Raw genomic sequence first — 14912 nt, 5'->3', positions numbered from 1 at the left:
TTTCCTGAGATCTTATTTGATCGTGGCTGAGAGCAGATTTAAGAGTGCTGAGGAGCACACTTAAATATGCTCTCAGCCCACGATCAAATCTCATGATTGATTGACTAATTTAAAATGTTATTATAACTTGACAGACTGTGTTCTCATAGTGATTCCTTCACGTCAACGCTACAGGCCTCCTTGGAATTAATAACTTAATCATAATTAAATTAAAGGACAATATTTGTACGATAAGAAATTATGCATTTGATGTCGGAAAAATAAATAATATGGATTCATCTGATCACAGGGCAGCTGCTTAACCATATCTGAACCAGCTATTTTGGACAAATGTATAATTACTTTAATTACTCAGATATTCAAACACAATTATGCAATTATTGTGAAATGATTGAAAATAATAATAATTTAATGCCTTCTGTGGAATTTGTATTTCTTATTTGTTACACATCTGTTTTAATGATTAATTATATACATTTGAAAGAATGCAGGTCAACATGCAATGTATCCCATTGATTGGTATACAATGGGACAGACCTTTGTTTGATTGATTGATTGATTGAAAACTTTATTAACAGATTGCAGAATGGGTACAGTACAGTACAGCTCAATTACACAAGGGGATGCAGACCAGAGAAAGAATTTCGTCTTGTTTACATCAGGGTCCCCCATTTTCAATTCATCATAACATATATGACACACACGACACAGATAGACAGTACTGCTACATCTATACATTTATGACATACCAGATTTGCAAATACAGTAGGCTACTGTTTGTGATACAAAAAGAGTCCAGAAAAGAGAGTACATTTGACGTAGAAACTGTTGGAGGAGGTTGGGTAGGAGGGGTGGGTGGGGGATAGACTTACACTGTACAAGCAAAACTGTACATTGGAATATTGACAAAACCATACTTGGTCATTTACTGTACATTGGAGGGGGTTGATATAGCTATAAACCTGCATTCCTTCGAATATATCATTAATCAATTAAACTTATATTGAAATACACTATATAGCCTATACACCAACACTGAAATGACAGTGGATAAATAAATAAGAACTAAAGCTAATCGGTGGAAATAGACTGCATTAATATTCCATAAAAAGTCTTGTGTGCGCCTACGAATGAACAGTAGCCTATAGGCTTAATTATGGAATAATAAGCCATACTGCGTTCATTCAATACGCCCGCCGTAGGCTATATATATTATATGTCATTCATTCATTCATATACAGTACTGCGCGCGCGCGTGTGTGTGTGCGCTGCGGCAGGTGTGTACCGCAAGCTGTATATGATGTCAATACATTAATCTAATGTAGTTTTGATGGGCGCAAGCGTGATTACGAAACCTAGCCGCATTTCTCGGAGACGCTCTCTGATTGGCACTGACTGACGCTAGGTTTCGTAATCACGCGGCTCGCAAGACTCGCAAAGCACTTCCGCCATTCCATTTCACACAGCTGCGTCACCAGTTGCCTTATAAGGAGATATGGAGGCGTTGTTTTGTATGCAAATGAGCTGAACGGGAACGCGCTTTCGAGTTTAAGACAGAATGCCATTCTCCAAACAGATATCAGATCATATAATTTGTGCAACCTTTTCAGCCACTTAAGACATATTACCAGCACGTTCAGGACTCAGAGTGTACTTGTCATAGATTATGTCTCAGTGGTTCCAAGATAAGTCTTCCAGAATATATCTTTGAAAATTTTTCGGGAATGAGACCCATTATTATTAGACCCATTATTATTATCTTGTATGTCATAAATGTAACAGTACTGTATATCTGTATGTCATGTATGTCATGAATGTCATGATATATATCTGTATGTTGTGTATGTCATAAATGTCATTATGAATTGAAAATGGGGGACCCTGATGTAAACAAGATGAAAGTCTTTCTCTGGTCTGCATCCCCTTAACAATTGTGTGTATTGAGCCGTACTGTATTGTACCCATTCTGCAATCTGTTAATACAGTTTTCAATCAATCAATCAATCAATCAACCAATCAATCAATCAATCAATCAATCAATCAATGGTCTTGTTTCAGAGATGGAATGGGCAGAGCAAAACAAATAAGAAGAGAAGAAGGGGCTGGAGGAGGAGGAAGGAGTGGAGGAGGAGGAAGAGGAGGAGGAGGAAGGAGTAGAGGAGGAGGACGAGGAAGGAGCGGAGGAGGAGGAATGCAAATGACATCAGATTCATCAGAATCAGATTCATCAGAATCAGATTCATCAGAATCTGAGTCAGATTCATTATCTTTCCACAAAGTACTCAAAGACTCACAGTGGAAATGGAGAGAGATCTTCCAACTGCAGCATTCAGTAAGTTATCTTAACATTTAATTAAATAATCATCAATTGGCCCGTTCCGAACTGACACGCGCTCCAAATAAAAAATAAATTAAATGTATGAATTGATTAATTGATTAAGTATTATTAAAGGGGCACTTCACCAAAAAACAATGCTGATTTATTTTGCAAATAATCTCACACACATCCAAAAACTTGAAACATTAATTTAGTTTGACAGTTATTGAGAGTAAATGGGTTTGAATAATATTCATATTATGGCCACCAGTGGTGTCATCGGGGACATTGAATCCGTGTGTTGTGTTAATTACATCACCATGAAATGATCATGGTTTTCATGCTTTTTCACCATGCTGAATACATTTTCAGAAATATTATAAGTACATATGAATGAATGAAAATTTAACAGATTGCAGAATGGGTACAATACAGTACGGCTCAATACACACAATTGTTAAGGGGATGCAGACCAGAGAAAGATGTTTGTCTTGTTTACATCAGGGTCCCCCATTTTCAATTCATAGTGACATTTATGACATACACAACATACATGACATTTATGGCATAGGGACATATCTGGTAAACACAAGATTTAATGAGGCACCTTCTGCATTATTGCATGTGAGAAACAAAAATGTTACAGATTTGTCTATGAAATAAACAAATCAAGTACCGTAATTTTCGCTCTATAAGCCGCACCTGAATATAAACCGCAGCAGCTAAATTGAATGATGTGTACATATATAAACCGCACTGGACTATAAGCCGCAGGTGTTTTAATGTTTAATTACCATATGTAAGGGTTCATGCACAGAGGGGATTGTCGGGAAAGAGATGGTTGTTTGAGGAAGCTCCCATTTATTAACATTTTTGTTTAAACAGTAACGGTAGCTAGGTACTAACGCTAGCTCACAGAACGATAGCCACGCTAGTTAGCCAGCCAGGTACCAACGCCAGCTCACAGAACGATAGCCACGCTAGGTAGCCAGCGCCAGCTAGGTACTAACGCCAGCTCACAGAACGATAGCCACACTAGTTAGCCAGCCAGGTACCAACGCCAGCTCACAGAATGATAGCCACGCTAGTTAGCCAGCCAGGTACCAACGCCAGCTCACAGAACGATAGTACAGTTGTACAGTGTCCCCCACCCACCCACCCCTCCTACCCAACCCCCCCCCACCCAACCACCTCCAATGTACAGTCCCCCCCAACCCCACCCCACCTACCCAACCTCCTCCAATGTACAGTTTCTACGTCAAATGTATATACTCTCTTTTCTCGACTCATTTCATATCACAAACAGTACTGTATTTGCAAATCTGGTATGTCATAAATGTATAGATGTAGCAGTACTGTCTATCTGTATGTCATGTATGTCATATATGTTATGATGAATTGAAAATGGGGGACCCTGATGTAAACAAGATGAAAGTCTTTCTCTGGTCTGCATCCCCTTAACAATTGTATGTATTGAGCTGTACTGTACCCATTCTGTAGTCTGTTAATAAAGTTTTCAATCAATCAATCAATCAATCAATCAATAGCCACGCTAGTTAGCCAGCCAGGTACCAACGCCAGCTCACAGAACGATAGTCACGCTAGTTAGCCAGCCAGGTACTAACGCCAGCTCACAGAACGATAGCCACGCTAGTTAGCCAGCCAGGTACTAATGCCAGCTCACAGAACGATAGCCACGCTAGTTAGCCAGCCAGGTACTAACGCCAGCTCACAGAACGATAGCCACGCTAGTTAGCCAGCCAGGTACTAACGCCAGCTCACAGAACGATAGCCACGCTAGTTAGCGCCAGCCAGGTACCAACGCCAGCTCACAGAACGATAGCCACGCTAGTTAGCCAGCACCAGCCAGGTACTAATGCCAGCTCACAGAACGATAGCCACGCTAGTTAGCCAGCCAGGTACCAACGCCAGCTCACAGAACGATAGCCAGTTAGCCAGCACCTGCGAAATCGATGATGAAAGTCTTTCTCTGGTCTGCATCCCCTTAACAATTGTATGTATTGAGCTGTACTGTACCCATTCTGTAGTCTGTTAATAAAGTTTTCAATCAATCAATCAATAGCCACGCTAGTTAGCCAGCCAGGTACCAACGCCAGCTCACAGAACGATAGCCACGCTAGTTAGCCAGCCAGGTACTAACGCCAGCTCACAGAACGATAGCCACGCTAGTTAGCCAGCCAGGTACTAATGCCAGCTCACAGAACGATAGCCACGCTAGTTAGCCAGCCAGGTACTAACGCCAGCTCACAGAACGATAGCCACGCTAGTTAGCCAGCCAGGTACTAACGCCAGCTCACAGAACGATAGCCACGCTAGTTAGCGCCAGCCAGGTACCAACGCCAGCTCACAGAATGATAGCCACGCTAGTTAGTCAGCCAGGTACCAACTCCAGCTCACAGAACGATAGCCACGCTAGTTAGCCAGCCAGGTACTAACGCCAGCTCACAGAACGATAGCCACGCCAGTTAGCCAGCCAGGTACTAACGCCAGCTCACAGAATGATAGCCACGCTAGTTAGCCAGCCAGGTACTAACGCCAGCTCACAGAACGATAGCCACGCTAGTTAGCCAGCTAGGTACTAACGCCAGCTCACAGAACGATAGCCACGCCAGTTAGCCAGCTAGGTACTAACGCCAGCTCACAGAACGATAGCCACGCTAGTTAGCCAGCTAGGTACTAACGCCAGCTCACAGAACGATAGCCACGCTAGTTAGCCAGCACCAGCCAGGTACTAATGCCAGCTCACAGAACGATAGCCACGCTAGTTAGCCAGCACCAGCCAGGTACTAATGCCAGCTCACAGAACGATAGCCACGCTAGTTAGCCAGCACCAGCTAGGTACTAACGCCAGCTCACAGAACGATAACCACGCTAGTTAGCCAGCCAGGTACCAACGCCAGCTCACAGAACGATAGCCAGTTAGCCAGCACCTGCGAAATCGAATGCCAAACTGGTGATATCAGGAGCCATCAGTAGCTAGATAACATTAGACAACGCCTCATGCATTAATAAACTAAAGTGAATAGTTTGTTGACTGGGTCATTTTGTTTAATGCTTCAGTTATGTTGAAAGAGGAGCTCTGAGCTGCTCATACACTAGACTCTTGCCGTAATGGTTTGTTGACGTGGGTCTGTGAGGGGGAGGAGGAGGGGCAAGGCGTGCACTGCTGCAGCAGATTTAGGAGTATGATCTGACGGTCACAGAGCTGAGGGAGCGTGCCCAGTAGCTGTAAAGATCCATAGATTAGCCGCAGCGTTATATAAGCCGCAGGGTCGAAAAATGGGGGAAAAAGCCGCGGCTTATAGTCCGAAAATTACGGTATTAGTGGACTTGGAATTTGTGAGGACAGCCCTACAGTATATGTTTTGTCTCTATTCTCGTATTGCTTGGGATATGATACTCGTGTAATACTTGTGTTTCAGGAGGGCTACTGGGAGTGTACTGTTGAGCTTGATCCTTTCCTGGGAGGAATAGTGAGCATGTCTTCCTTCAACGATGACTTCCTGAAAAACAAGGGCATCTGCTCTCTAGGTTCTCTCTCTCTTTCTCTCTTTATTATAATAATAATAAGAGGCTACATGTGAGGAAATGCATGGCATTTGGGAGGCATTTGGGACAGTAGGGTTTGTGAAATAACATTTAAAGAGGGCAGGGTAATGGCATGCACTAGAACAGGGGTCAGCAACCTTTTTGACATGGAGTGCCTGTTTGAAATATAGTTGTAACTAGTGTGCCTCAACAATATTCCATGCATCGTAATTTTTTTTTCTCATAATCAGGTCTTTTTGATGATAATTTTTACATTATTACATCATTATTGTTATTGTTATTATTAACAATATTATTATGATGGTTGTATCAACCCTAAATCTGAGTGGGGGGGGGAATGCAATGCAGACAAACAGCTGCATACAGTGCGACCATTCCACTCACATTTGCCCATTCATTTTTGGACACATCACACACCATCGGTGTATGTACTGTACGTGTGCTGTCATAGCTCCACCTACAGGCCTAATGGAGAACACCAGGAGAACACCAGGATGTGAATGGAGGGTGAATGTGAGGTATATTGTGTAAATAAGTTTTGATTGATCGCAAGACTACACTGTAAAGAAATTAATAATAATAAGTTACCAGCACTTAAAAATATTGAGTTCAGTAACTGTGCATTAAGGTTTTCAGTTTTCAATCCATAATAAGTTAACAGAAAAATAAGTACACAACCACATTATTTCAACCTAATAAAACTATGTTTATTGTCATTGTTTTAAGAACACAAGTTGACTTGGTAATACTCACATTTTGAGTAAAAAAAATGGCTTTTAACATGTGCAATGTTCAATGAAATAGAAAAATAAATAATAAAATGTGTTGATTAATCCCACTGGTCACAATGTTGACCATAATAATGTTTTTGTTATAAGGCTCTGCAAATGTTACTGAATGATGTAGCAATGTATTTCCAGCTAAATTGAAATAATAAACAAATAAAGGGTCTCAATTAAATATGTGGTAGTAAAAAGAACCTGTGGGAGGATTTCAACAAGATAAATGCGACAACAGTGCAAAATAGTTCACTATAATATTTCAAAAAAAAGAAAAAAAATCAATTTTTTTTTTTTTTTAATGCTGCCCCCTGTGCCTATGCAAATGCCCCTGCGTGCCTATGTAGGGTTGCCTACCCCTGCACTAGAAGATATTCCAAATCGTAACCGATAGTGAAGCGGTGGTGGACCCCACACATAGCATCCTATTTTCCTCTTCAAGCACTGCGGGGCTTGACATTACCACTGCCACCACCAAATGCGGGTAGAATTCAGCAAAGAAAAAGTTGCTTTTTGGGTCTCTCTGTGCCGAAAAAAATGCACTTCCCGGCAATGGATACCATCATCGCATTCACCATAAAAAACGACTTGTATGACTGCCTTGTATCGTCATTTGGACCCCCAGAAATATTAGTAATCATTTTTGGAAAGTTGTGCATTGAGAGAAAAGAAAAGACTCACTATGTCTCTCGTATCTCGGCTGCTCCGTTACCAGCTACATTTTCACTCACTTAACTCATATGGATGTGCAATTGATCATTATTTTTCATTGCATGCATGTGCCTTTGGAGACCTATTTCAAAACCACACGTGTCCACACACAATGACACTATTATGCCTTCTTTGCTTGGTTTAGTGTGAACAACCCAAAGCTGGCAGATTGGAGGCAAAAGGAGGTTTTCCATTGTGGCATTATGGCGGGATTTCTGAATATCTGACTGCATTTACAGTGTTTACATCCCTGGCTTGTTTGTAATTCATCTGGACATAGATAAGTCATTTGAATGTTACTGTATATTGAAGTTTATTCTTGTGATGGTAATTGTGTGTGTGTGTGTGTGTGTGTGTGTGTGTGTGTGTGTGTGTGTGTGTGTGTGTGTGTGTGTGTGTGTGTGTGTGTGTGTGTGTGTGTGTGTGTGTGTGTGTGTGTGTGTGTGTGTGTGTGTGTGTGTGTGTGCGTGCGTGCGTGCGTGCGTGTGTGTGTGCGTGCGTGTGTGTGTGTGTGCGTATGTGTGCGTGTGTGTGTGTGTGTGTGTGTGTGTGTGTGTGTGTGCGTGTGTGTGTGTGTGTGTGTGTTCCAGGTCTCAGGGCCCATACAGACATCGTGAGGCTGCTGATGACTCTGCTGGTTCTGCAGCTGATGAGGCTGGAGAAGCTGCAGGAAGGAGAGCTGCTGCTCACTCTGTTCCACCTGGACCACAGGTTGGACTACATAGTGTGTGTGTGCATGTGCGTGTGTGTGTGTGCATTTGTGTGTCTCTGTGTGCATGTCTTTACTGATGAACTGTTAAAGTACTTAGTATTCAGCTGCAAATATCAGCCTAAGTCACTTTCACATCAATGACAATTACTATGATAGTAATGGCCTGCAATAACAGCCCCTCCCCCGATACCCACTGAAATCCAACCCACACATGATTAGACCAAAACAAAACTAGCAAACAAAGTGCAATACCAAGCAGGCCTCTTTTGCCTGTAGGTCGCTGTTTAACAGCATTACAGAGTCTTCCTTTAAACAAAATGTTTGTTTATGTAAATGTTTTATATTGTAAATTAATATATGAAAGACTAATTTGACTCAGTTTACTCATTTCAATTACATACAACTACACCCACAATAAGCTTTGCTGATCCTGGATCAGTTACAAGAGTAACAAGTCTCCAGCTGTCAGCGGTACCTCCGGCTTGGTCAGTCGTCCCTACTAACACAATTGGCAGTGTTAGCGGGTGGGAAGCCGGCGGGGTATGTGTCCTGGTCGTTGTAAACACACGCGTCACGCGTCACGACCCTGGTCGGTCGGGGCGCCTGTTCAGCGGGGAAGGGATCTGGGGGAGATAGTGTGATCCTCCCACGCGTTACACTCCCCCGGTGAGAGTCCTCGCTGTCAGGTGAAAAGAAGCGGCTGGCTGACTCCACATGTATCGGAGGAAGACATGTGGTAGTCTTCTCCCTCCCCAGGCCGACAGTAGGGGGCAAAAGCGCGCAACGACCAGGAAGGGAATTGGCATAACAACTAAATTGGGATGGGAGAAAAATACGGAAAAAAGGAGGAGAAAAAGTAGATTAAAAAAAATAGTAACAAGTCTGACAGTTTTCATTGACCGCTATGGACATTCACATCCAAAACACAAAAACTACTAATCATGAGAATGCAGTCCCAGTAGTGTATTCTGTCTGCATTCTGTGTGTCATCTGTCTGTCTTCTGGGTTTCTTCTGGGTGTCTCCTGTCTGTCTTCTGTGTGTCTTCTGGGTGTCTCCTGTCTGTCTTCTGTGTGTCTTCTGGGTGTCTTCTGGGTGTCTCCTGTCTGTCTTCTGTGTGTCTTCTGTGTGTCTCCTGTCTGTCTTCTGTGTGTCTTCTGGGTGTCTTCTGTGTGTCTCCTGTCTGTCTTCTGTGTGTCTTCTGGGTGTCTTCTGTGTGTCTCCTGTCTGTCTTCTGTGTGTCTTCTGGGTGTCTTCTGTGTGTCTCCTGTCTGTCTTCTGTGTGTCTTCTGGGTGTCTTCTGTGTGTCTCCTGTCTGTCTTCTGTGTGTCTTCTGGGTGTCTTCTGTGTGTCTTCTGGGTGTCATCTGTCTGTCTTCTGGGTGTCTTCTGGGTGTCTCCTGTCTGTCTCCTGTCTGTCTTCTGTGTGTCATCTGTCTGTCTTCTGTCTGCATTCTGTCTGTATCTGTATTGTGTCTCATCTTCACTATTGTGATTTGGTAATGCTGTCCTCTCGGCTGCTGCAGCGTTGAGACTAAGCTTGACATCTAAACTGGACGTTCAGGACTTGGTGCCATTAAGTATTATGACTTCTTTCTTAATGATCTCACATTTCAAATCTCAAATCTCATTCAATTATGCTCAAGTGTCCGGCAGCCTGGCTACATGGGTAGAGCTCCGGACCCATGATTGAAAGATCACCGGTTTGAGCCCCGGTCAAGGCTGAAAGTGGTGTTGTTGTCCATCTGGGAGCACTCTGTTCTATGTACTTGTCAGTAACAATGCCCCTATTACGGTGATAGGGATACTGTACAGCTGCAAGTGCCATCCTTCGGATGAGATGTTAAACCGAGGTCCTGACTGAATTTGGTCGTTAAAGAACCCAGGGCACCTATCGTACAGAGTAGTGGGTTCCCCGACATTCCTGGCCAAATTCCCAATCAGGTCTCTGACATCAAGGCCACCTAATCATCCCTCCCCCCCTTAATTAGCTGATATCAATCCCTGTCTCCTGAGCCGTTCAGCCATTGTGTAGTGTGATGTGTGCCTGGTGCCAGTGTATGGCAGCCATTGAGCCTGCGTAGCCCAAGGTTGGGTGCTACACTGTGGTGGTGAAGGGGGATAGTCTAGAGAAAAGCGCTATATAAATGCAATGATAATTAATTTATTAATTAATTAAACTGTGCTCCTGTCAAATTGCAGACCAATTGAATGAGTGGAACCGTATGAACCCTGCTACCTTGAGAATGTCCCTATAGTAGAGAGCGTTGGCAAAGCGTCCTGATCGCGTGACTCCCCAGACCTGGCGTTACAACTGTGTTCAGCGTCACGGTGGGATCCTGACCTACAGTGATTACTTATCATGAACCTAATCTTCTCATAGTCATAGTAATCTCACATGGTCTCTAAATGCTGTTTCAAAAGCCTTTTATGTCATTTCCAAGAAAGAGATTGCAGGGGGAAACACCGGCCTTGTGTAACTGTCTTTGTAACCGTCTTTGTAACCGTCTTTGTAACAGTCTTTGTAACCGTCTTTGTAACCGTCTTTGTAACCATCTTTGTAACCGTCTTTGTAACCGTCTTTGTAACAGTCTTTGTAACAGTCTTTGTAACAGCCTTTGTAACAGTCTTTGTAACCGTCTTTGTAACAGTCTTTGTAACAGTCTTTGTAACCGTCTTTGTAACCGTCTTTGTAACCGTCTTTGTAACCATCTTTGTAACCGTCTTTGTAACAGTATTTGTAACCGTCTTTGTAACCGTCTTTGTAACCGTCTTTGTAACCGTCTTTGTAACCATCTTTGTAACCGTCTTTGTAACAGTCTTTGTAACCGTCTTTGTAACCGTCTTTGTAACCGTCTTTGTAACCGTCTTTGTAACAGTCTTTGTAACCGTCTTTGTAACCGTCTTTGTAACAGTCTTTGTAACCGTCTTTGTAACCGTCTTTGTAACCGTCTTTGTAACCGTCTTTGTAACAGTCTTTTTAACCGTCTTTGTAACCGTCTTTGTAACAGTCTTTGTAACCGTCTTTGTAACCGTCTTTGTAACAGTCTTCGTAACCGTCTTCGGAACCGTCTTTGTAATCGTCTTTGTAACCGTCTTTGTAACCGTCTTTGTAACCGTCTTTGTACAGGGTGTCCGCGGATCCTTAAAAAGTCTTAAAAAGTCTTAAATTGGTTTATCAATAATTAAGGCCTTAGTTTGTCTTAAAATGTCTTAAATCCATTTTCAGAGGTCTTAAAAATGCCATAGAAAGGAAAGATAAAATGCCATGTCATGTTTTATTATGAAATCTGGGGAAGTACGGTTAACGGGAGATAAAGTCGGGAGTTTTTATTGACCGCGTTGTAGCATCACGCAGACCGGAATGGGGCGGAACCAACACGGGTCCTTATGTTGGCCGGGAACAATTTCAGTGGAGTCTAGCTAACGTTAGCAAGGCGAAGCGGAAGCGATAACGTTACGTTTAGTTTAGCATTTGCACTCGTTAATATGGGAAAGTGCCAATTTAACGAGAACTGGCTCGACAATCCACTGTTTGCGCCATGGTTGGTCCCAGTCAAAGACCATTACGAGGCCTGCTGCAACAACAAAAAAAGAGCAGTCGAGTCGCACATGCTGAGCAGCGCTAAGCGTACCTCTGCAAAAACGGCGCCTGCAAACTACTATTTCGAATTTCTTTTCGGCCCCGCCATCTCAGGTAGGACTATAACATCTGCACCAACAGAAGTCTGGATAACATGCGGCTCCACGCCAACACTTGAAGCTGAGGTCTTAACTTGAAAATAATCTATTCACGGATGTAAACAAGGACACGTTTGTGTTTATGTTCGATGAGAGTCACCCACTATGTATTTTTTCCTCCCACCCACCCCCTCCTAATGTACAGTATCCTCCCATCATATGTATGTTAGGATCTATGGGTAACAGTACTGTATATTTGCATATCTTATATGTCACAAATGTAACAGTACTATATACCTGTATGTCCCTATGCCATAAATGTCATGTATGTTGAGTGTCATAAATGTCACTATGAATTGAAAATGGGGGACCCTGATGTAAACAAGACTAAAGTCTTTCTCTGGTCTGCATCATCTTAACAATTGTGTGTATTGAGCCGTACTGTATTGTACCCATTCTGCAATCTGTTAAACAAAGTTTTCATTCATTCAACCAAACCACAAAAACAAAACGACTGGATGAATAAATGAAAAACTTTATTAACAGATAACAGATCAATACACACAATTGTTAAGGGGATGCAGACCAGAGAGACTTTCGTCTTGTTTACATCAGGGTCCCCCATTTTCAATTCATAGTAACTGTACTGTTACATTTGTGACATATGCAAATATACAGTACTGTTACCCAGAGATCCTAACAGAAAATATATACATATGATGGGGAGGAGACTGTACATTAGGGGGGGGGGGGGGGGGGGGCGTTGGACATTTACGGTGCTCAGTTTCTAATTGCAGCCTCCCGTAGGTGCTCTTTAAGAGCGGTTTTGAATGTGGGCAGGGGTAAAGTGGGTTTTAGGAGTGAGGTTAAGCAGTAGTCTGACCAGTTTGTTTTGTGATGTTTGTAATCTTGTTTTTAGGGCCTTTGAGGTGCTTTGGTACCATGAGGTGCAAGCATAGTCGTAGTACCCTTGAATGAGTGCTCCTGTTAGAGTCTTCAGGGTATTCTTGTTTACCAGAGAGGAGATCCGGCACAAGAATCTAGTTTGTTGGTTGACTTTTTTGATACCCTGGGGAGGGTGGTAATAGTTATGTGTTCTGACAGGTATCAGTCCTATGGTGATAATCATGTGTTCTTACAGGTATCAGTCCTATGGTAGTATGTGTTCTGACGGAAATGTGGCTGTTGCACTTGCTGCTTGGCCCCTGGTATATTTTGTATAGCTATATTTGCTATTTATGTTTGGTCACCCCTTTGTTGAAATTCATCCAATCCAGTTACTCCTTTAAGTTCAAGATTTTTAAGTTTCCAAGTTATTTTTTAATAAACATCTTTGGACCAACGTGTCCCTAAACTTAAACTAATTGGTGTCGTTGCATGATTTTTGCCATTTTGTTATTGTGAAATTGGTATTAAATTTAATTCTGAGTGGCATTAAAAAGTCTTAAAAAGCCTTAAATCTGACTGGGCTAAACCTGCAGATACCCTGTTGTAACCGTCTTTGCACCTGTTGCATCTTTCCAGGCCCCCGTCTCCGACTAGCCGCTGGGAGGCGGTGAAGAGGGCGGTGGACTGGGTGCACTGGGCCGACCGGCAGTACCCCTGTGTCTGCAGCAGGCTGGAGTTCGGCTGGGACTGGGAATCCTCCACGCGGCAACTCCTGGGGTACGACGACATTCCCCCCTTCTCTCCCCTGAGAAGTCTGACCCTGTGGAAGGGTGGATTAGTAGGCTAAGGTGCAAACCATGTACAAGGATGTACCGATATCAGCAGACCATCGGTTTCGGTCTGATTTTGTTGAATGTAGACCGTGTATGTAGTCTTAAATCTGGTTTGTTAAAAGGTTGGTTTGATGGGTGCGGCTACATCATTATTATATCCATTTAACTTTGATTATTTTCTGTTTCATGCTGTGTTCACCATCTTGGCATGCCACCATCAGTAAATATTAACATATGTCTTTGTAATCATATTGTTTAAGTACAATAAAATTGTTTTAATCGACTTCTAGTGTCTTCATCGTTGATCTAATTGACCCATTTCAAGCTTTTTTCTTGATCCTCCATTCACAACTATTAGTTTGTTTGTCTGAGGAAAGCAACAGCTGTGATTGGAGGATCAAGAAAAGAGTGTGGGGTTTCAGATAGGTTCATTGAGAATGTATGCACCAACTACATTCAATTCAGTCTCCAATATAAACCACAGTGCAATGCATGAACTAATAAATGTTATGTTTGGTACCGATTCACCAAAGGTGTATACAGGTAAAATATCATCAAACCCCTCCCACTCATGTTCCAATCAGAAAGCTCAGAATAGTTTCCCTTCCCTGAAACCAGGACCAGTTTTGCATTTCAGATTATAATGAGTCAAATTATTGAAGGGTAAATTAAGAATTTCATACTCATCGCTGGTGTTGACAAAGGGTAAGAGTCCTCTCTCACCATAGTCCATGCTGTGCTTCATACTGGATTAGATTAGATTAAAATGTATTGTCATCATACAGCACAAGTACAGTACAACGAAAAAAAGTTTGGCATCTAACCAGAGTGCAAATGTAACAGTAAAGTGCAATAGTAATATACAATGTAGAATTGAGTACTACTGAGTAATAATCAGATGTCTGTACAGTGTTGAAGTATTATTATTTACAGTGATACAGGTATAAAGACACTATGATAAGTCATACTGGCCAGCAGTATAACTAGTAAGAGTAGGTAAGGGATATGTACAGGTATAGATATAGTATAGATATTGAGAGAAAACGGTGCTTTTTCAATGTATGTGATGTATAGATTGGGGAGAGATGACCACAGCTAAAATGGTAGATCGAAATGTGCATGGAAGACGGTGACGGTGGTGGAACCAGTGATTTCACAGGCACAGGCCGCGTCAGCGAGGGTTTTGTTATGAATTCCTTAGAAGAACATCTGAGATTAGAGTGTAGGCCCAGAGCAGGAGGAGAGGGGTGACCTCTTTAATGCAACAGTGGATGAAACTGCATTTTAATGTGTGAAAGGTTAAACGCAGTTGTCATGACAACACGTCACATGACAACCAGAAGGCGGGGCCGTCGTTGCGACGACGAACATCTATAAGTCGAACGGTGTTTCCGGGTGTTGAGCAGACTAGAATCTGACTCAGA

The 14912-nt window shown here is 42.5% G+C and overlaps 1 protein-coding gene across 1 annotated transcript in view; it reads left to right on the top strand.

The window, feature by feature from the left end:
* parp4 (poly (ADP-ribose) polymerase family, member 4) overlaps positions 1 to 13771 on the top strand; it is a 92417-nt gene extending 78646 nt beyond the window's left edge. Inside the window, exons 37-40 of the mRNA XM_084314022.1 lie at positions 2059 to 2332; positions 5761 to 5869; positions 7968 to 8088; positions 13292 to 13771. Coding sequence (XP_084170148.1) covers positions 2059 to 2332; positions 5761 to 5869; positions 7968 to 8088; positions 13292 to 13502 — 715 coding nt within the window. The 3' untranslated portion in view covers positions 13503 to 13771. The remainder of the gene's footprint in view (positions 1 to 2058; positions 2333 to 5760; positions 5870 to 7967; positions 8089 to 13291) is intronic.
* The last annotated feature ends 1141 nt before the right edge of the window (positions 13772 to 14912 follow it).

The sequence above is a fragment of the Notolepis coatsorum genome (assembly GCF_963971535.1).
Source record: "Notolepis coatsorum genome assembly, chromosome: 5".
Taxonomy (NCBI): domain Eukaryota; kingdom Metazoa; phylum Chordata; class Actinopteri; order Aulopiformes; family Paralepididae; genus Notolepis; species Notolepis coatsorum.
Note: the sequence above shows the minus strand (reverse complement) of the source record. Positions and strands in the feature narration are given on the sequence as shown.